Source organism: Trametes versicolor, assembly GCF_000271585.1.
Source record: "Trametes versicolor FP-101664 SS1 unplaced genomic scaffold TRAVEscaffold_12, whole genome shotgun sequence".
Lineage (NCBI taxonomy): Eukaryota > Fungi > Basidiomycota > Agaricomycetes > Polyporales > Polyporaceae > Trametes > Trametes versicolor.
Genome location: NW_007360332.1, coordinates 1,996,133 through 2,016,157, shown reverse-complemented (window position 1 = coordinate 2,016,157; position 20,025 = coordinate 1,996,133). Strand labels below are relative to the sequence as shown.

General features: G+C 57.1%; 9 protein-coding genes across 9 annotated transcripts; 4 read left to right on the top strand and 5 right to left on the bottom strand.

The window, feature by feature from the left end:
* Positions 1-132: 132 nt before the first annotated feature.
* On the bottom strand, positions 133-1,220 carry TRAVEDRAFT_81795 (uncharacterized protein; the record flags this gene model as incomplete). The annotated part of the gene is made up of 6 exons (XM_008045737.1): positions 133-360; positions 420-509; positions 619-690; positions 752-981; positions 1,044-1,094; positions 1,154-1,220. Coding segments are annotated over 6 exons (738 nt in total), but the record flags the coding sequence as incomplete, so codon positions are not given.
* A 1,739-nt stretch (positions 1,221-2,959) lies between these two features.
* TRAVEDRAFT_133945 (aryl-alcohol-oxidase from pleurotus Eryingii) lies at positions 2,960-5,300 on the top strand (the record flags this gene model as incomplete). The annotated part of the gene is made up of 9 exons (XM_008045736.1): positions 2,960-3,189; positions 3,253-3,440; positions 3,478-3,584; positions 3,638-3,842; positions 3,907-4,092; positions 4,157-4,572; positions 4,636-4,723; positions 4,782-5,137; positions 5,205-5,300. 9 exons carry the CDS (start codon positions 2,960-2,962, stop codon positions 5,298-5,300), a joined length of 1,872 nt encoding a protein of 623 aa, XP_008043927.1.
* Positions 5,301-5,891: 591 nt separating this feature from the next.
* On the bottom strand, positions 5,892-6,683 carry TRAVEDRAFT_174525 (S-adenosyl-L-methionine dependent methyltransferase). The gene is made up of 2 exons (XM_008045735.1): positions 5,983-6,683; positions 5,892-5,920 (listed from the first exon to the last, which is right to left on the bottom strand). The coding sequence occupies exon 1, from the start codon at positions 6,675-6,677 to the stop codon at positions 5,991-5,993; it is 687 nt and encodes a 228-aa protein (XP_008043926.1). The 5' UTR covers positions 6,678-6,683; the 3' UTR covers positions 5,892-5,920; positions 5,983-5,990.
* A 2,210-nt stretch (positions 6,684-8,893) lies between these two features.
* Positions 8,894-10,117, top strand: TRAVEDRAFT_155213 (uncharacterized protein; the record flags this gene model as incomplete). Its single annotated transcript, XM_008045734.1, has 5 exons — positions 8,894-9,167; positions 9,225-9,282; positions 9,347-9,448; positions 9,505-9,574; positions 9,675-10,117. The coding sequence occupies 5 exons, from the start codon at positions 8,897-8,899 to the stop codon at positions 9,768-9,770; spliced, it is 597 nt and encodes a 198-aa protein (XP_008043925.1). The 3' UTR covers positions 9,771-10,117.
* A 1,392-nt stretch (positions 10,118-11,509) lies between these two features.
* TRAVEDRAFT_52862 (uncharacterized protein) lies at positions 11,510-12,845 on the top strand (the record flags this gene model as incomplete). The annotated part of the gene is made up of 3 exons (XM_008045391.1): positions 11,510-12,128; positions 12,185-12,490; positions 12,820-12,845. The coding sequence occupies 3 exons, from the start codon at positions 11,510-11,512 to the stop codon at positions 12,843-12,845; spliced, it is 951 nt and encodes a 316-aa protein (XP_008043582.1).
* Positions 12,846-13,007: 162 nt separating this feature from the next.
* Positions 13,008-14,322, bottom strand: TRAVEDRAFT_74891 (uncharacterized protein; the record flags this gene model as incomplete). The annotated part of the gene is made up of 11 exons (XM_008045733.1): positions 14,265-14,322; positions 14,112-14,196; positions 14,002-14,053; positions 13,840-13,943; positions 13,736-13,782; positions 13,670-13,682; positions 13,583-13,610; positions 13,463-13,520; positions 13,382-13,406; positions 13,187-13,310; positions 13,008-13,127 (listed from the first exon to the last, which is right to left on the bottom strand). The coding sequence occupies exons 2-11, from the start codon at positions 14,123-14,125 to the stop codon at positions 13,008-13,010; spliced, it is 585 nt and encodes a 194-aa protein (XP_008043924.1). The 5' UTR covers positions 14,126-14,196; positions 14,265-14,322.
* A 936-nt stretch (positions 14,323-15,258) lies between these two features.
* On the bottom strand, positions 15,259-15,825 carry TRAVEDRAFT_31719 (uncharacterized protein). Its single transcript, XM_008045218.1, has 2 exons — positions 15,598-15,825; positions 15,259-15,538 (listed from the first exon to the last, which is right to left on the bottom strand). Exons 1-2 carry the CDS (start codon positions 15,642-15,644, stop codon positions 15,349-15,351), a joined length of 237 nt encoding a protein of 78 aa, XP_008043409.1. The 5' UTR covers positions 15,645-15,825; the 3' UTR covers positions 15,259-15,348.
* A 361-nt stretch (positions 15,826-16,186) lies between these two features.
* TRAVEDRAFT_52860 (uncharacterized protein) lies at positions 16,187-16,991 on the top strand (the record flags this gene model as incomplete). The annotated part of the gene is made up of 4 exons (XM_008045390.1): positions 16,187-16,229; positions 16,328-16,466; positions 16,516-16,850; positions 16,903-16,991. The coding sequence occupies 4 exons, from the start codon at positions 16,187-16,189 to the stop codon at positions 16,989-16,991; spliced, it is 606 nt and encodes a 201-aa protein (XP_008043581.1).
* Positions 16,992-17,343: 352 nt separating this feature from the next.
* TRAVEDRAFT_52859 (uncharacterized protein) lies at positions 17,344-19,593 on the bottom strand (the record flags this gene model as incomplete). The annotated part of the gene is made up of 17 exons (XM_008045389.1): positions 17,344-17,463; positions 17,527-17,653; positions 17,725-17,864; positions 17,929-17,956; positions 18,014-18,026; positions 18,092-18,138; positions 18,200-18,300; positions 18,366-18,417; positions 18,477-18,492; positions 18,547-18,558; positions 18,621-18,645; positions 18,701-18,761; positions 19,044-19,114; positions 19,181-19,222; positions 19,279-19,296; positions 19,357-19,435; positions 19,493-19,593. 17 exons carry the CDS (start codon positions 19,591-19,593, stop codon positions 17,344-17,346), a joined length of 1,053 nt encoding a protein of 350 aa, XP_008043580.1.
* Between the last annotated feature and the right edge of the window lie 432 nt (positions 19,594-20,025).

Here is a 20,025-nt window from a genome sequence, read left to right as displayed (position 1 = left end):
AATATCCACGCGCACCACCGTCTCCGACTCCGTACCGCCGCGGTGTGAGCTGTTGCCACCGCGCGCCGTAACCGTACTCATCGTTGGGGCGAACCCGGACGTCGTGTGCAGGGCCGAGCCCGCCGCTGCCTCCTGGCGGATGAACGCGCGGTTGTTCAGCGACGCGAGCATCATGTTCGCGTACAGCTTCGCGAGCGCGAGCGCGGGGCACTCGTGGTACAGGGTCTGCGGGAGCGCGGAGAACATCACCACGTCGACGATGGCGACGCTCGCGGTGATGGTCCCGGACTCGATCGCCAGCCGGGCGAGCTTGTTCACGAGCGAGTCGGAGCGGCGGAAGCCGGTCTTCGTCTTCAGGAGCTATGCAGTCGCGGAAGTTCAGCATCGGAGCGGGTAAAGACCAGATAACGAAGACTTACAAGGATGGTCATAGTCACCGCGATGACGATGTCTGCGAGGGCGCTACCACCCAGCCAAGTCTGTTCGGCAACAGTGAGTTCCACAGATGTCTTACAACGGTCAGAGTACTTACAGCAATGGCAGGGGTGGTCGCCGCTTGATCCGAAGCAGAGTGAATGTTCTTGAGCTGCCAACGACGATGTTGTCAGCGTGACGGACGTTCACTTCGCATGTGTGCCTACTCACCATCACCCCACTAGCAATCGCCGCCGATCCCTGCGTCAATGCAAGCTGCGCCCCACCCGCTAATGTCAGACCTGGCCATCGCTATGTGGACGAGAAGGTTACGTACCACGCAAATGACTCCAGCAAGGACCATCGAGCCGCTCAGGACGAAGATGCGCCGCGCATAGAAGAACTGCACCGCGACGGACACGACGCCGCACATGATCGGCACGCTGAACCACGAGTTGTGGAACTTGAGTAGGTTCGGCACGTCCCCGAAGTTATACACGAAGACTTGGAATGCGTTCGCGGTGATGAGCCCCGTCTGGACCCACTCGAACGCGAGTATCCCGTACACTGCAGAGCGCGGCGAACACCAGGTGAGTACGCAGAACATGACGTAAACGACATCGACTAACCGAAGAGACGCAGAGAGAGCTGGTCCTTGGGGAACATGATATGGTACAAGTCTGTACAAGACAAGAGTAGTAAGCAGGTGTTCAACTTCATCCTTACATGTTTGACTTACAGACTTGGATCGAGAGTGCACCCATGAGGCCCCAGTTGAGAAACTGGCCCAAGAGCTGGGGACCGGCCCTACAGTTGCAAACCGCAAGTCAGTGTGCATTCTCGCCTTCAAGCATGACCCGCCCACTCACAAAGTAGCGACGTTTCCTGCCTCACTCATGATAATGGTGTTCCTTGTAGGCGGCCAAACGGGAAATCTCGGAAAAGGACAGTGAGCTCAGCGGCGAGATGGCCTGAGGACTAGCGGCGAGGCGTGCTGCCTGAGGTGAGCGGAGGTTCAGAGCGCCCCGGCGCATAATCTTATATGTCACAATGCAGCCCAGCCGCATCGGCCCCACCGTGGGAGGGCGCACAGAGGGAGTAATGTCTGTGCTTCTCGCCTCGTGAGTCGCGCGATCCCGCCGGCGGCGTAGCGCTAACTTCCCCGGATCTGTCCAGTGGGCCAGCCACTGCACAGCCGTGACCTCCCACACAAGGCATTCGGTAGCATATCCGCAACATCTGCATTCAGAAGACGCAGGATCCCATGATCAGCGCACAGCGATCAGATTCGCGATGGCGCACGCGTCGGGCCGTATCGACGAGGCGTCGGTGCGTGCAGTGCGGATGTAGTACTTACGTACTGCGGGCGAGGTCTGTTCGGGCATCAGGGTGTCATTCACTCGCTCTTCCACAACAAAGAACCTCCTCCGCACGGTCACCGCAGTATCAAAATCTGACTGGTTGCAAATGCCGAAAGAAGTCTACGGCACATTCATGGCCAGCCAAATTGCCCTGGACACCGCTCCCGATGATGACTCGATATGTCGGTCCTCGGAGGTTCGCCTTCCAACTAAGCCTGCAATGTCCCGAAGTCGATCTGACGTATACCCCGCCTCCTACGGATCAACCGTGCTGATGTCGTATTGAATGCAGCACAGGCACCAGAGGTTCTGCTCATCGATGTTTTCACTTCATCAAACATACCATCCCCCGTATGTTCAGCTGCTCACTGTGCCTAACAATGTGGTGCACCCACAGCAGTGAATACGACGGCCTCTAGAGCTGCTGTCCAGCAGGCTAGCTGCAACGCGCAACTCCGCCATCATTTCGCCGATGACAGATCGTCACCGGTCCTCCATGCGACTTCATACTTCGGCCTCTGCGTGACTTGCTGTGCTGCGGCTGTGACGCTCCTTCGGGTTTTTCAAACGATAGCTCGAAGTCGAGTATGCCGTAATCCCGTGACTGCGCGAGAACTCAAACGCTTCGGAACATGGGGTGGATAGCTCGTGGTATTCGCCGCTCCTCCAAGATCTTGCGCCCCCATTTGCATCGCCTTTTGACCTCGTTGTGAATGTGTGTCCGGGTGCGGGTGCCTGCATCCCCTGGCGAAGCAGTCTCAGTCGAGTGCGATCATCAGCGTGCTACGCGTTTACGCTGGATTATTTGCAAGGCATTCTTTCGGTGACCTCGCACTCATGCAACTTTTTTTGACTATTTCTGACGTGCAAATCATACCAGTTGATGCACACCCGCTGCTGGGCTATTTTCGACGGAATATCACCCCCGCCCGTCGGATGCCCACCTCCCGCGGCTCGTGTTACCAGGAACGCAACACTCCTTCTGCCCTTCTGCGCGGGTTGACAGGCACTTCCAGCATCAATCCCAAGCTTTTGCCCCCTTGCTCGTTTCCCCGGTCCACCCCTCAGCCTGCGCATTTACCAGCTCGTGCTAGTCCATCACTTGCTCATCAACGCAGAGTCCCCGCGCTCTCATATCACAGCCCGTGCACGCCGTCCATCCTAGCGGCGCCTCCCCAGCAATCATGGGTTCCAAGCGTAGCCCAACAAACCTCCTCACGCTCACTCTCACTTTGTTCGCGGCTGCGGTACTACCCCACGCCCGCGCTGCACTCTTCACAGACCCATCGGCGCTCCCCCAGTACAAGGCGTATGACTACATCATCGTCGGCGCAGGCCCTAGCGGCAGCGTGCTGGCGAGCCGACTGACGGAGAACGCGCACACGAACGTCCTTCTCATTGAGGCCGGCCCCAAGTACGTTTGTTCTCCGAACAGCACCCGAACGCGAAGCATACTCATGCATGAGACGTACTATAGCGATGCGGGCGAGTTCGATCTCGAGGTCCCGCTGCTCGCGTCGCAGCTGCAGCCCAACACGGCGTTCGACTGGAACTACACAACTGTCGCCCAATCTGGGCTCGATGGACGCACTGTTCCCTACCCGCGTGGTCGTGTACTTGGTGGGGGCACTAGCATCAGCAAGTATCCATCCCTTACGACGTCTAGTCCTAGCGTGACTGACCTACGCTCGGGCTCACATAGACTTCATGATCTACACTCGTGGCTCGAAGGACGACTTCGACAACTACGCCGCACTGACTGGTGACGAGGGCTGGTCGTGGAACGCGCTGCAGCCATATTTCAAGAAGGTCTGTATCATGCAGCGTTTCCCGCCTAACCCACAACTGACACAACGCATCAGCTCGAGCACTTGGTCCCTCCCGCCGACGGACACGACACGACCGGGGAGGTCCTTCCGAGCATCCACGGAACATCCGGACCCCTCAATATCAGTCTCCCTGGGGCGCCGCTCCCTTCAGACTCGCGTGTTATACAGACCACACAGGAGTTGAGCAGCGAGTTCCCTTTCAACGAGGACATGAGCTCCGGCAACCCACTCGGCATCGGTTCGTCTGACAAGCTACGTACTATATGATAGTGCCGGTCATGCTGACGCGTATGCCGGGTCAGGTTGGATGCAGGGCACGTTCGGGGGCGGAGCGCGTGTGAGCGCGTCCGTGGCGTACCTCCAGCCGGTGCTAGGTCGCAGCAACCTGGATGTGCTCGTCGACACCACCGTGACCAAGCTCACTCAGACGGGAACGAAGGACGGCGAGCCCGTATTCCGCGGCGTGCAGTTCGCGCAATCGAGCAGCGGTACCTCTCTCTCTCCCTTAGACTGGTAGAGAACACGGAGGTTGACGCATATCATTACGAACAGCACCTAAATTCGCTCTCAACGCAACCCAAGAAGTCATCCTCGCCGCCGGGTCCGTCAACACGCCCCAGCTGCTCATGCTCTCCGGCATCGGGCCCGCCAAAGCCCTGAAGGCGCTCGGCATCAAGCCCATCCTCGACCTCCCCGACGTCGGCCAGCATCTCGCGGACCACCCGTTCCTCACGAACCAGTTCGGGGTGGCAGACAGCAGCGACGACCTGATTGACAACGTCTCCCGTAACGGGACGTTCGCAGGCGCGCTCGTCGGCGAGTGGCTCGCTGCGAAGCAGGGTGCCATGACTGTTGGGGGGCAAAGCCAGCTTGGGTGGCTCCGCATCCCCGCGAATGACAGCGCGTTCAAGGGCACGTCTGACCCTAGCGCAGGCCCGCTCTCGCCGCATTACGAGTTTCTGTTCGCGGTACGTGTATGATCCGGTCTCCTCTCGATAACACACTCACATTCTGTCCGCGTTGCTCGCTAGCCCGGCTTCGTATCATCTGGCGGTACACCTGCCCCAACCACCGGCTTCTTCAATACCTTCTTCACAGCTCTGGTCACGCCCACCTCCCGTCAGTACCATGCACAGATCTGCCATCACACTGACATACTCACCCGCTTCCCACCCAGGCGGAACGGTCACCCTCGCCTCCACCGACCCCTTCGCAGCCCCCATAGTCGACCCGAACTTCCTCAGCACGCCCTTCGACATTGCCGCGATGCGCCACGCCGTGCGCTCCATCGTGCGCTTCGCCTCCGCCCCCGCCTGGAGCGACTTCCTCACGGGCCCCGCGGCAGACTTCGCGGACGTCGACATTGACGACGACGATTCGGTCGACGCGTGGGCGCGCGCGCAGGCGAGCACGATCTGGCACCCCGTCGGGACCGCGCGCATGGGGAAGTGCGGGGACGCGGGGGCGGTCGTGAACCCGGACTTGACGGTCCAGGGCGCGCGGGGGCTGCGGATCGTGGATGCGAGTGTTCTGGTGCGTATATGGGTTTGTCCCGGAAGATGTTGGATAGAGTGAAAGGCTGATGCGGATGTGTGTGCAGCCCCTCATCCCGGCGGCGCATCCCCAAGCTGCGATATACGCGTTCGCGGAGCGAGTCGCCGACCTGATCAAGAACGGGACGAGCTCCTGTGAGTGATGTTGCGAGAGTCTTGTTCCTCGGGCACACGGCAGGAGACTGATGGGTGGGTTCGCTATCTCGTTCAGGCGGCCAAGGGAAATGCTCATGCAAAGGTATTTCTTGTCAATACCACAACCGTGACGACTAGCAGTGCTGCATCGCGTAGCTTAGCGTTCGTTGGCTTGCGGAATGCTCTGTGTCCTACAGGCTGGTTGGGCAGACATCGTGGCGTGTTCTACATTCCGAGTTATTGGTCAATCTCGGAGGGACAAATCTGTACAGAGGGACTCTGGATACTTACCATACACACTGACGATAATTTGACATGCAGGCCATTGTGTCATTTGCTCTCCGGTGCACTGGGCGGGAATCAGCGTGATGGCTCGTAAGTACGACCGGCGGCAGCGCACAGCACCGTATGATGGCACTCCGACTCCGAGATGTGCGGATATCCCTTGCCTCGATCTTTCCCCGCACTCCGCCATACCGATCCTATGAACTCCGTTGCGCAAAGCTATCCTCGAGCCACACATGTCCAACGCCACGATCAACCCTGGAACCCGTAATTTTGTCCCTCATGCTAATCCCGCATATGTCAAAGATTCGCCGAGGACTTTTACAAGATCGCAGTACACGCACTAGAGGTTAAGTCAACGGAGTGTTCCACACGAAACACCGTAAAGTGGGGGGAACAACAAACCTTGGCACCTATGGCCGGAGGTTCCTAGGTCCCCGCGCGGAGAACAGGGCCACCACTCCCACGACGCGCACTTCGTGCTCCTCGAACGCGTCCTCCAGTGCCTCCCTCAAGCCCTTCTCGCCATCTTCGCTGTTCGAGAACACGCCCGTGCCGTTGTGCCACTTCATCAGCCGCGCGCCCAGCCAGTTATGCTCCACCCCCTGCCCGAGGATCGTCGACCCGAACACGACGCCCCCCGGGGCGAGCACCGGCGCGACGCGCGCGAACACGTCCGCCCCCTTCTTCGGAAACGCCCCCGGCAAGCAATGGAACAGGTAGAACAGCGCGACGGAGTCGTACGTCCCACCCATCCCCCCGGGGAACGGGTCAAACACGCTCTGCTCTACCGCGGCGACCTCCGGTCCCCGGAACCCGCCGCTCGCGAGACGGCGCTGCGCGTGCGCGAGCGTGTTCGGGTTGAGGTCGAGGAACGTGAGGGTCTTGAGCTTCGCGAGGCGCGCGGGGGCCGCGGCGGGGTAGTACCCCGTGCCGACGCCGATCTCGAGGTGCGCGCTCTCGCCAATGTGCTGCTGGTAGAAGGGGAGGAGGGTGCCGCGCGTGGAGCAGCGCCAGGCGAGCGCGTTGGAGAGGACGAGGACGATGAGGTCGTACAGGCGGAGCATGAGCTTCGTGTATATGGTTGCGGAGGGATCCATGGGGGCGGTCTGGTGGGGTACAATGGGGGTGCTGCCGGCGGATGCGAGAGTGGTGTACTGAGACACAGAGGGGGGCTACTCGACTCCCGGATGGCCTGCAGTTTTGAAATGGGCTACTTCGTTTCGTCACCGGCGAGGCAATTTGCATTGCATCCGCTGTTGATGGGAGTCTGCATACTCGTGGTAGATCGCAGTCCTTGCAAAACTCGATCAAAACAACCCACTGTGACCCACATTTGACCCGTGAAGGTTTGAGCCGAGCCCGGATGTTCTTATGCGGGTTGTGACATCCGGCGTAGCACACGTCCAGGGTGAACATGTTACTGCGTGTAAAGAATACTGCGACTGCCATTCGTTGGATGCAGGACGGAGTTCTGCCGGCGCCGAGGAAGTCGGCGTAGGAGGACGTCGGAGTACGGAGACCGATCGCAGTCTGAGAAGTGTTCATGGCAAGGCCTGGGTGTACTTCCTCAGGCTGGGCTCGGCTGAAAACACTCGCACTGACTGGCTGCAGTTGCACACTGGCACGCCCAGGGCGAAGATGTCCTCGCGTGTGATCGGCACCCGGTCTTGTGGATAAACAAGAGCTTTTTTCGATGCCGAATCGGAGGACGTCGGTGTCAAAGAGGTAGATGTAGGCGACGAATCCGCGAAGTGCCGAGTGAGATCGCGCCACGAATAATGTCGAAGATGTGTACGTCGACCCTAGACGTGCACAAGAGCTACGCTTGCGTCGATTATTGTGGGCTCCAATGTCACTGCTTCTGGAAACGTAGGAAGGACGTGTAAGTCACATTTCAATTACGCTCGTCCACGCTGAACATGCCGGCTCGCGCTCGCTGTGGCCGTGCAGTCACAGGTGCACGCCTCTAAGGTAAACATGTTCACGAGGACGAAGAACACTGCGAACGCTTCACGCGCAGTATGGCTGACTGCGACGGGGTTCTCCTGGGGCCGAGGACGTCGGTGTAGAGGAAGCGGTCGCATTCGGGGAACCGGTAGAAGTGTCGAAAGTGATCGTGCCGTGAACGAGGTCGGAACTGTGCCCACGTCGACGGCATCGAAGCATGTAGACATGAGAGGCTCGGCTATACCATGTATACTTGTCCTGTCCCGGGCGCCGTCGTGTGCATGTCTGTCCCCAAAGGAGTTGTGTATGTGGTTCATATTATCGCGTAGTTCCCATGTAACTTCGGGTCGCCGGCAAAGTTTCAGAGTCAGGTCCTCCGGGACGCCATAGAATGAGAGTTACATCACAAAGCGGGACAGTGAGTGAGTGCCTGTCAGATATTGTTAGGTTGGCCATTCATCTGCGTTGGAAACTAGTCGGAATACTAGCCCGCCATGTGTGCGCCGGCATGACGTATTGAGTAAATAAGCTTACCAGGTTACGCCTGGACAACTTGGCTTAAAGCACCCTATGTATAGTTAGTTTGGACAGATGGCGGCCAGAGATGAGAGATCGCTCTCGCCGTAGTTGACCTCAGGCTAAGTATTTGTCGTGAGCTCGAGTACCATTTGCCGCAGAGAGATGTTTTCACGCGAGGACGAGTGAAGCACTGAGATTCATTGAGCAAAGACAGAATCCTTGAAAGGCGAGTGCGTATGTGAGTGGATGCGAGCGATCGCAGAGCTTGCGACTCGATGAGGGGGAAGAGCAAATTACTTAAGGCGAGAGCGATTTGGAGGAGTAGATCCCGATCGGGAAGCCGTTGGCCCCAGATCCTAACAAAGCCAAACAGCATCCAGTCATCCTCCTGCTGTGTTTCTTCTTAGCCTCCACCTCCGCCACCGTACCCAGTCTGACCATGTTGCAGATCGACCATGCAACGCATGCATTTCACTCTGTTTGGCTGGCAGATGAGGGAAACAAGAAATATCCACATCCTTTATCCCTACGGTTCTGTCAGAGGTGTCCGAGAGGTAACGACCGCACGAACCCAACGGGGGCTTCACCCAAGGTCACTCTACTAGCTGTCCTGCACGCCACGCGCTCAGCGGGCGGGCTCGCTGTACGTTGCTGGCGCTGCGCACTGACCTAGGGCAGACGAGAATGGGCCAGACCGGGCATTCTGTTCGGTCCCGAACACCCGCCCACGCTTCTCCGTGCGACGGCGCCCCCGTTCCATTCTCACGGCCCGCAAGCAACGCCTACCGAGACGGAAGGCGACCTGCGTCCTATGTCTTCCGCCCACGCGCCCCGCCCGCCCCGCGCCCATATGCCCGCCTTCTCCTCCCGCCTCGCGACCGCCCGCGCCTGGGTCGACCCCGAATCCCTCCCCGCCTACCTCGACGCCGCCGATATCTCCGGAAACGTCCCGCAGCACATCAAGCAGCTCGTCCTCAATACTCTAGGCGCGTATGGCGTCGGCGGTAGCGACTGCTTCGCGCATACAGTCGGGCGCCGCATCCGCATCGCGGAGATGAACTGCCATAAGCGGGGCGAGAAGACGGAGGTCGTCGTCGTCGCCGAGGCGCAGGCGTGCAAAGGTGCGCATCGCTGACTATATGCGCCGTTCCGTCGTCTCATCTACCTTTCATATCTAGAGATGCTGAATGGCGCGGGCACTGTGCACGGTGGCTGCCTCTGCTATCTCATCGACAAGTGCGTTCCCTCCCCTCGATAGTCCGGCAACGACGCGTTCTACCCCGGACACATACCACTGTAGCTGCGCGTCCTTCCCACTCGTCGCGCTCGGGCTTATGCTGGAGATCAACGGCGTCGGGGTCAGCCAAGCCATGAATGTCTTCTTCCACGCGCCTGCTGCCATGTGAGCTCTCCGTGCTTCTAGTTGTACGCGTCGATATGCCTAACAGCTGCTTCTAGAGATACATGTATGCGCATAACGAGCACGTCCGTTACCCTCGGCGGGCGAATAATGACGTCTCGGTGCGAGGTAAGCCTGCATCAACTTGCTCCTTGGCGTTGAGTACCCTCCCGCGGCCACGCGAGCTAGTTTTGAGTACTATGCTCAACACCCGTCTCGCATGTGATAGGTGACCGACAAGAATTCGGGCAGGCTCATCGCCTCCGCGCTCCTCAGCAAGATGCAGCCGACGAGCCCCGCCGTCCGCGTCAAGGCGCGCCTATGACCCAGAACACCGCGCATACAGCCACCTCCCACCGCGCCCATGCGCCCAGGGTACTCCATCTACCATCAGCGCACCGGCACTTCCGGCACTCCTTACACCTCGGACGGGGAAAACCGTCGCACTGCAGCACATTCCACCCTGCGGGCTCCACCCCTCCACCCGCTCGAACGCTTTATACTTATAGATCAAGCACGCAAGACACCTCTCATGTACAACATTCGGGCCCCACTGCTCGCTCGGTTCTCTGGTCTGGCCGTGGAGGTCTGTGGACAGGTAGCATTTAATCAGTTTGGACGGACACAGGAATGGAAGCGGGTACGAGTTTTGTGTTGGTACGAAGTTTACATATGATGCCACAGCGCGCCCGTAACAAGACAGGGCGACACCTTCGCGAGGATATTCCTACAAGTATCGAAATGCCTCATTCTCGTGCGTGTTTTGCCTGTGCCGCCCCCATGCATATAACACCGCTCCGCACGCACGTCATCGCCGCGCCTTTCTGTGCGCTCAGCTTCCCAGAGCCTTTCTGTCTCGTTGCACTACATCCCATGCTCGCAAGCTCAGGTTCCACTATCTACTCGTGGATCATGGGGTTCCAGCAGTACTCTGAGTGCTGGCGACTCATGTGTTCAGTATGCAGCGACGCCGACGCTGAGGATCCCCGTCGTAGGTGGAGCCAGGTATGTCCTTAGCTATAAATCCTGCTCGCGTTCTCACAAAAGATGCACTTCTTACAGGACCACGGGGAGCTCTAGCTACAGCATACAACCACCATACATCGCGTATACAACCACCGCCTGCCGCGCCCACGCACTCAACGTGACCCACCAGTACACCGGCCTACCTGCCTCAGCCGGGGAAGACCGCTGCACCCCGGTACCTCCTAGCACGCGGGCTCCATCCGTCCACCCGCTCGAGCATTTTTATACTTATGAATCAAGCGCGGACTTGAAGGATACTTTCCGTGTACAACACTCCGGCTTTACCGCTCGGTCGGCTCCCTGACTCGATCGCAGAGGTCTGTGGCATGTCGCATTTAACCGGTATAGAATGGAAGCGGCTACGCGTTCTGTATCTGCTGTTCCAGGACAGCGCAGCGCGCATGGAGCAAGACGGGTCGACAACGTCTCAAGGGTTTCACGTTCCCTGCAAGTATCAAATTGTCGCAAGCGGCAAGGCCGACGCCAAATATCTTCACAAGACCATGGCGCGCCCTAGATGCACACTCGCTAATCGTGGCTAGTACACTGCTTGAGTCTGGTGCCAACGCAAGCTGTGAGATGCAGCAGCACTCCCGGGCCTTCGAGGACGGTATCCCTCTCTGCGCCGTCCAAATTCTCGGTGTTCTCTTTCACGCAAATAAGCTGCAAGTCGGCTCTGAGGCATGCGGAGCGGTTCATACGGCGCGACGATCCACTTGTATGTCATTTCGCTGGGGGGAAGCTCGCATTTCGTAAACTCCCTTACGCTGCTCATCTGCGTCAACCAGCTCTACGCGAGCACTCAGGATCTTGTGATGCAGTCAGCGATCCCGATGAGAAGGTAGTTCTCTGTGCTGCGGTAGTCCTGAGACGCTCAGGTCGGCAGTCGTTTGCCATATAACGTCCGGGCTCGTACATTGCAGCTAATTCAGATCCCCTCATCGCACTGGCAGCTGCATCACAACTTAGGCTTGAATATCATCTGTTTCCCCTGTGGTCCATACCACTCCGCCAGTCCACGAAGGCCCATAACACCTAATGGCGCCCAAAGTCACCCTCTGTTCGACGCCCACGTCCATCAACCTGGCCGTCTCTGCCCTGTCCACCCACTCCGTCATCCTCATCGACTGCGAAGCACAAGACCTCGGCAGGCCCGGCGGCGTCCTCAGCCTCATCTCTCTCTCCGACCCCCTCGCAAAGCACGTCTTCCTCATCGACGCGCTTGCCTTCCCGTCCACCTACCCCATTCCACCCCGATCCCGATCCAAGTCCAAATCTAAAGCCCCTCCACCCACGCCGCCCCCGCGCCCACACCCCGCGCTCGCCCCGCTCCTCGCGCTGCTCTCCCTCCCACACATCACCAAGGTCTTCTGGGACGGCCGCGCCGACGCGCTGGAGCTGCACCTCTGCTACGGCCTCGCCCTCACCAACATCCTCGACCTCCAGCTCGTCGACGTCGCCGCGCGCGTGCGCAATTCCACCCCAGGCCAGCCCGCCCCGGACCTCATCCGCGGGTTCTTTAAGCCAATTCGCGCGGAGGTCGAGCGCGATCCGGGGGCGTACGCGGACATCTACGCGCTGCGCGGCCTCGCGCACGCCGTCGGCTGGTTCCAGCTCCTGCCCAAGAACAAGGACGGCGAGCAGACGCTCAAAGACCGTGAGCCCCCCTTCCCTCCTCGTTGTATCCCGTCGCTCATGCTCACTCCGTGCCAGCGGCGGTCGTCGCGATGCACGAAAGCGGCGGATCCGCGCTCTGGCTCACCCGCCCGCTCCCGCCCGCGCTGCTCACCTACGCCGCACACGACCTCACGCTCATCGCGCTCCTCCACGCGCACTTCACGCGCCGCGCGTGGGTGCGCAAGACCATGCCCGTGCTGCTCGCGCAGTCCGCCGCGTACGTCGGCTCGATCGGCTCGCGCGAGGAGAACGCGCGCCTGGGGGAGATGGACTTGAAGCGATTCATGCCTTTGGGGATATTAGATGGGGGTAAGGAGGAGGAGGAGGGCCCGTGGTATGCGTGTGCGTGTTGTGGGAGGGAGATGGCGGTGGGGTGTTTTGTGACGAGGGCGGGTGGTGTAGAGGATGGTGCGAGGCAGGGGGTGGGATATGCTCAACGAGCGGCGGTGCAGAACCGACAGAGGCTGTCGTATTGCCGGTTGTGCAGTGCGGTGGCGCGGAGGCAGGGGCGGACGCAGGGCGAGTGGGTTGCCTGTTGACCTTGGATGCGATACGCGTATTACAACCTGAGGTAGTTTCATGAAATGACGCATGCGCATTGAATAGGAACCTACTAGCCTGTCGGCCTCTCCTCAAGTTTCGTATGACTATGGTATGTTGAATGCGTATAGCGTTGAACATTGACACGCAAGCGTGAGCGAGTGCATCCCCGTTGCGTTCGAGGGTACCAGCCGATCGCCGGTCAACACAAACAACGAATCATCCATCGTAGTAGAATACTAGTACACAAGAAAACTGGCCTGAATTCGGCGCACACGGTCTCCAAGTCTGCAACAACGGGCCTTAAGAACCCACCAGGTCACACGACCTCCTTCCCCGCGCGCACGCCACGAGCCACAGCACTTTCCACAAAGTTCAGCTCGATCACCGCGGGTGCCATGTCCGCGTCGTTCGTCGCGTCGCGCATCGCGCGTCGAGGCTACGTGGCCGAAACGTCAACATATATACAGACTCTGAGCTTGTGTAAATCGTCCTGACCTGTGGCGTGTATGCATCGCCGCTACTGGTGCTCCCAACGGGGGCCGGTGCGAACCCGAAGGCAGAGATCTCGTCGGAGACGTTCGATCCGCCGCATGATGCGATGTATTGCCTAGAATTCAGCCTGCGCGTGGCATCGTAGTCTAGGTCAGAAGACGGGAGCCACAACGGCTGGGCAGCTAGGAGAGCACATACGCTGCGAGCAGGGCGTTCGCGTAGACTTCCGCGGACCCACACAAATCAGCGCTTGGTCTATGAAATATGGAAGTCACTCACGTTTCGTGGTTGGAATACCGACAGCGGCGTAAACAAGCTTTCCAGGGAATACGAAAGCCTTCAGGAATGGAACATAAGACGTCAGACAAGGCATCGCGAAGCGACAAGGAGACAGCGTACTAGAATAGTGTTCAGGATATCTCCAATCCTAAACTCAGATAAACGGGTCAGCTACGCAACGCGTAACATCAATGAGTGGCCAATCACCCCGTAAGCAGCCCTAGGATACTTAAGTGAGGAGACTGTGGAAATGACTTGGAGGCGTAGACGCACCGGTGCTGACTGAATACATGATCATGAGGTCGATCATAGAGTCCGTCCTGGACCAAGACGTGGTGAGCAGCACGTACTACCACACCCTTCGTACTAGGCCTTACTTCTTAAACCCGGTTCGGCTCCGGTGGAGGACATGGATGAGTATAGATGCAAGCAGTAAGTCCCCTACCAAGGACGCCAAACCGGCGGCCACTGCTATATAATTCTATCAAGTAAGCAAATTCCATTAATTTCCGCATTGTTTGAGAAGACACCACTCTCACCCCCGAGATAAATTCATCTTGGAAGTTTCGGACGTGATTGGCTCCAATAAACCTATGGAAGGCGGCGTGAGCGCTGACCACTCGTCGCCGCCCACTCACAAGTCACAGACCCTTCGATCGTCATGGCTAGCAACGGATGTCGCGTGAATACATTATGAGTCTGCTCAGGAGTGTGAGGTATACCTGTAACGAATCCTGCAGCAACATCCCAATAAGCCGGAGAATACGTCGACGCAGAGTGACACCGGGTGTCGCGGGCTTACCTAGCGCAGATAGTGTGCACAAGATCTAGACGTTCGCGACGTGGTTGATCATTGCCATCCTCAAGAGCGTGACCGACCACCCACCGAGACTATCACCAATGGCCTGAAACGTGCGCCGATTATCCAAACCCTGCGGACAAAAAAACTGCGCGCGCATCTATGTCAGAGCGGTATGAATGTCGTGACTACGGCATGGCCACAACCTTTGAGATATGGCCGCGGCGAGTCCCTGGATGACGGTGAATGTGATGTAGTAGTAGATGGTAAATTGGTTTAGAATATAGAAAACATATCACTCACGGATGGAAAGGAGAGCATCTGAAAGTCGTGATGGTTTCATGAAACCGACCGGATATCAGTCGCTACGATAGAAAGATCGATCCGGGGAGAGGCCAATCTTACATTGAACGTCCTTGTACGCCTATTGTAAATGTGTTTCACTAGTCGAAAAGAGGAGGACGAACCATGATGTGTGTGTGAGCATCTGTGACTGAGAGTAGTTCGCTACAAGCTGGTAGTAGCTGGAGTTGCAATGCTTTTTGTGAGCGCAGACCCCACACCCACTGCGTGATAAGATTATGCCGTACCATGCGTGTATGCCTAGAACGCTCGCAAAGGTCTCTAAAACGCTGGTGGATGTTGTATAAGCAGGAAAAGCAGATGGTTCCAGGATATCCCGAAGAAATTACTGACAGGACCATTGCGACCTGGGTGATCTGAGTGTTAGCCTGCCAAAAGAGTCCGTCGCTGCTCAATTATATGCTTACCAAAATTTTGAGCCATGTGGAATCGTTTGGATACAGGCGAATGTAGCGATATGCTTGGTGCAAGGCGAGGCCGTACAAACTGCCAAGCATCGGTTGGCTCAGCTTCATGCGTGTGCACAGAAGTGACGCTCACATCAGCCCAAGAAAGGTCCCTATCATGAGCGCCCCGTAAGTGTGGTCCAAATCGCGGATTGTTGGAGGGGCTATAGACGAGGGGATTTGTGCTGTAGACATGCCAGGACAGGTTCTGGAAGGGTTTGTAGTGCTATACGGGGGAGAGACCGTCCTCTGAGGCACCTCCTGATAACTATATACAGTCAACATGTGTCATGAATTTGAGATATCTTTGAAATATCAGGCTCAATCGAATCGGGCCACCCAAAAGCTTCTTGAGTCGCGAAGGTTGTGGCAGAACAACTTCCTTCACATATGACAGATAGACACCCCTGTGCTATCACGGGTACGATTACACCGTGACTGTGCGCAAGTATGGCTGCTGCATAGCTTCTGCACAGCCGAAGGTTAGTCGCTTGTTCGTCAGAGCAAGGCTCTTACCGTCCTCTTACCGTCCGTACGCGTCGATCAAACCATGCACGACGTTAACGCTTGCCATCTGACGAGCCAGGACGCTCTGCTCCTTGCGCCATCCTGGTATGGGCTCAGACGGCCTGATTGAGTTTATGGGTGTTGTACGGAGAAGCCTGCAATGACAGGTGGTGTGGAAACCCGGCCGAGTAGAACAGCAACGATAGATGAGAGCAGGATGTCGCGGGCGCCTGGATGATACGTGCTCGAATGCACCGGGCCAAAAGACTACTAAACCCGCAGACTCACAAGATCAGTACCCACGGGTTCAAGACAGACCTAAATGCGCACCAGGTGACCGTATAGGAGGGGTAAGTTTCGATGGACGCCCTCGCTTTCGAGAGAGAAACTTGAACGAAGGAGAGTGATCAAACAGGAACGCGAGCTTCGTTTTGGCCAGATCCCGATCGGGACGCCATTGGCCCTGGATCCTAACAACACCAAACAGCGCGCAGTCATCTTATGCCCTCTTTGTTTCTTCGGATCTCTCTTCGCCCTCGGCTCCTCTATAGGCAGGAAGTGGGCTCGCCTTCGTAAAACACTGGGAGTCGCTCAGTATTCTTTACCGTTATGCGAGCAGCCGCGCAACTACGCTGGAGTTCATGGAGAGAAGGTAGGTAGTGCTTATATGTGCTGCGGCCCGGGTCACCCTCTGCTCGACTACTGCGTCTATCGTACTCGCTTTCTCCTCCCTCTCCATCCAATCCTTAGTCCTCGTCGACGTCGACTGCGAAGCGCAAGATCCCGACAGGCCGGGTGGAGTCCTCGCCCTCATCTCGCTCTCGGACCTACTCGCCAAACACCTCTTCTTCGTCGACGCGCTCGCGTTCCCCTCCACCCACCCCCGCCCGTCTCCTTCCAGATCCAAATTCAAATCTACTCTCCAAACCTCGCCCTAGCACTCTGCGCTTTCCCACCTCCCTTGCGCTGCTCTCCCTCCCACACATCACCAAAGTCTCCTGGGACGGCCGCGCAGACGTGCTGCACCTCTGCTATGGTCTCGTCCTATCTGATGTCCGCCAAGTGCAGCTTGTCGACGCCAGCTCGCGCGTGCGCAACTCTACTATAGGGCAGCCCGTCTCGAACATCCTCCGCGGGTTCCTCAAACCGCTCCGCGCGGAGATCGAGCGGAACCCGGCACTGAACGCGGACATCTACGCGCTGCGCGGCCTCGAGCACGCCATTTTCCGGTTTCAGCTCCTCCCCAACAACAGAGGGCAGACGCTTAGAGACCGTGAGCACCACTTGCCCCAGCTTTCTCCCTTCCCCTGCGTACCTCGCGCTAGCGGCGGTCGCCGCGGCGACGCACGCCTCGTGTGGGTCCGCGCTCCAGCTCGTACGCCTCCCGCCTACACTACACATACGCCGCGCTTGACCTCACACTCATCGCGCTCCTCCACGCTCACTTCACGTGCCGCGCGTGGGTGCAGCGCGCCCTCCCCGCGCTTCAGGCGTAGTCCGCCGTGTACGTCGGCTCGATCGGCTCGCGCGAGGGGGTGAGGTCCCGGTTGTCTTGCTACGCACATCTATTACACCGAGTAGGGGGCATATAACCCAAACTCGCACAATGACACGCAAGCGAATGTGAGCGAGCGCATCTTCGCCGGGTCTGACGGTACCAGTTGGTTGCCGGTCAACATAAACAGTACGGAATCCACTGCAATAGAATTCTGGTACACACGATCCGGCGCACACCGTCTCCGAGTCTGCGTCCATGGAAAGTCAGGTTACACGACCTCCTTCTCCGCGCGCACGCCGCGAGCCCCAGCACCTGCCACTAAGCTTAGCTCGATCACCGCGGGTGACATGTCCGCGTCGTTCGTCGCGGCGCGCATAGCACGTCGAAGCTGTGCAGGCAAAACGTCAATATCGGTATTCACAGACTCCGCACCAGTAGAGATCACCCTGACCTGTGGCGTGAATGCCTCCTCGCCACCAGTGCTTCCCGGAAGTGGGGGCGGTGCGGATCCAAAGACGGAGATCTCGTTGGAGACGCTCGAGCCGCCGCACGATGCAATATACTGCCTGGAATTAAGCCTGCGCGCGGCGTAAGAGGCAAAGTTAGATTGTACAAGGGAGCAACGATAGGCAGTTGAGAGAGTACATACGCCACGAGAAGGGTGTTGGCGCACACTTCCGCGAACTCGTCAATGATCTGCACCTTGTCCATGGAACATAGAAGCCACTCACACTTCGTGGCAGGGATACCGACAACGACATAGACTTGCTGTGCAGGATATACCATGGCCTGCGACAAGGGAATGGGAGACGTCAGACGAGGAACTATTGGGAGCTACCATGGGAAGATGTACGAGTATAGTGGTCAGAATTTCTGCAATCCTATGGTTGAACAGGTAAGCTAGGCGAAGCGTCTGATTAGAATACGCGGTTACTCACTCCGTAAGCAGCCCTAAGAGATTCAATAGTGGGGACGGTTAACACCGAATAAACGATGTCTCTAATGCATGGACGCACCGGTGCCGACTGAATACATGATCATAAGGTCGATCATTGAGTCTGTTCTGCATGAGTGACCAGACATGTGTGAGCCTCGGCACAGACTGATTAGTCTTTGGGTTTTACCTCTTGTACCCGGTCCGGCTCCGGTGGAGGACATAGATGAGTACCGACGTGAGCAGCAAATCCCCCACTAATGCCAGAGCGGAAGCGATCGCATTCTTGGTCTGTGAGGCGAAAGAATCCGCTCAGTAGCCGTACTGATGATAATAGAGATGTATCAAACTCTTACCCCCAAGGCAAATTCTTCTTCAAAGCTCGAGTCCTGGTCGGCTCCAATAAACCTATGGAAGGCCACGTGAGCGAGAACCATTACTCACTCCCTGCTGAACGAGTCGCAAACCCTTTGATCGTTACAGCTGACAACACGTGCGACGTGAGAGATTGATTCGTCTAGAACTTGAGTAGCATACCTGTCAAAACTCCTGCAGCGGTGTACCGATAAGAACACGTCGATGTGAAATAGCAGCGAAGAACGCATGCTTACCTTGAGCTGCTAGAGTGCACAAAATCTAGTTCCCGACAGGTTTGCTCATCAACAATACAAGAACACATGTTACCACTTACTGAGACGATTACCAAAGGTCTGAAACGTGCGCCGATGATCCAGACCCTGCGGACGAAGAAGCTGCGGAAATGTCAGTATTACACTGGTGGGACGGTTACCACAGTACTAGTTGTAAAGACCACAACCTCTGCGATATAACCATTGCGAATCCCTGGGGGCAATATAAGTGGTATGATAGCATGTGGTATACGTAGAACTTACAGATGCCGACGCAAGCAGCTGGGAACCATGGTAGTACCAGTAAACCGACCGGACATCATTAACCATTTTTGAACACCCGAGCCAGAGAGGCTAATCTTACGTTGAGCGACCTGGTAGGCGTATCAGAGATTAGGTTCGCACTTCATGGAGATGATCATGACGGACCACGATGGGCGTGTGAGCGCCTGCGGATGAAAGTAGTTTGTCACGAGCTGGTAGTAGCTTTATACTCCTTGTAAGTACAGGCACTCGTATTATATAAGAGACCCATGTCATACCATGCGTGCACGCCCAAAAAGCTCGTAAAAGTCTCCGCAACCCTGATGTATGCTATATTAGCGATTGTATTCGAACTGTTATAGTTTGAGAGGCATACTGACAGGACCATCGCGACCTGCGCGAACTGAACGTCAGCCTGCAAGTCAGCGACTATAATGTCGATCGAAATGCTTACCAGAATATTGAGCCATTTGGAATCGTTTGGATATAGACGAAAATAGCGGTATGCTTGGTGCAATGTTAGTCCATATAAGCTGCCAAGCGTCAATCGGCTCAGCTTTACGGCGCACTTGCACGAATGCGACACTCACATCAGTCCTAGAAAGGTCCCAATTAGAAGCGCTCCGTAGGTGTTGTCTAACGCGGGGACTTCTGGCAGGGCTGTAGATTTGGGGAGTTGCGTCGTGGACATGGGCGAGGTGTTGGAAGGGTATGTGGCGCTATGCGGTGGGCTAACTGTCCTCTGAGACACCTCCTGGTGAGTATATATATCTCGCACACTCGAATTGAACGTGAGGCATAGAAGATGTCGAAGATCAAACCAAACCACCCAAAAATTTCTTCCGTCGCGAAGCGGTGTAACGGGACCACTTCATTCGCATTTAACAGATAGCGACCACTTTGTACGTGTACACGGTGCGCAAGTACAGCTTTTGTATAGCTTCTGCATAGCTGAAGATTAGTTGCTTTCTTGTTAGAGCAAAGCTCCATTCATTCGCCGGCATCGATCAAACCGTGTATAACGTGAGCGGTTGCAATCCGGTGACGTGCAAGGACGCCCTGCTGCAGACGCCATCCCAGCATGAACTAAAAAGGTCTAATTGAGTGGTTTGGTGTCTTTCAC

What these genes read in the sequence shown, in the direction of transcription:
- TRAVEDRAFT_174525 (XM_008045735.1), bottom strand. Translation starts at nt 6,677, where the DNA reads ATGGATCCCTCCGCAACCATATACACGAAGCTCATGCTCCGCCTGTAC.
- TRAVEDRAFT_31719 (XM_008045218.1), bottom strand. Translation starts at nt 15,644, where the DNA reads ATGGCAAGCGTTAACGTCGTGCATGGTTTGATCGACGCGTACGGACG. An exon ending in TTGATCGACGCGTACGGACG is followed by an intron (nt 15,539 to 15,597) that starts GTAAGAGGACGG and finishes TCGGCTGTGCAG; the next exon opens with AAGCTATGCAGCAGCCATAC.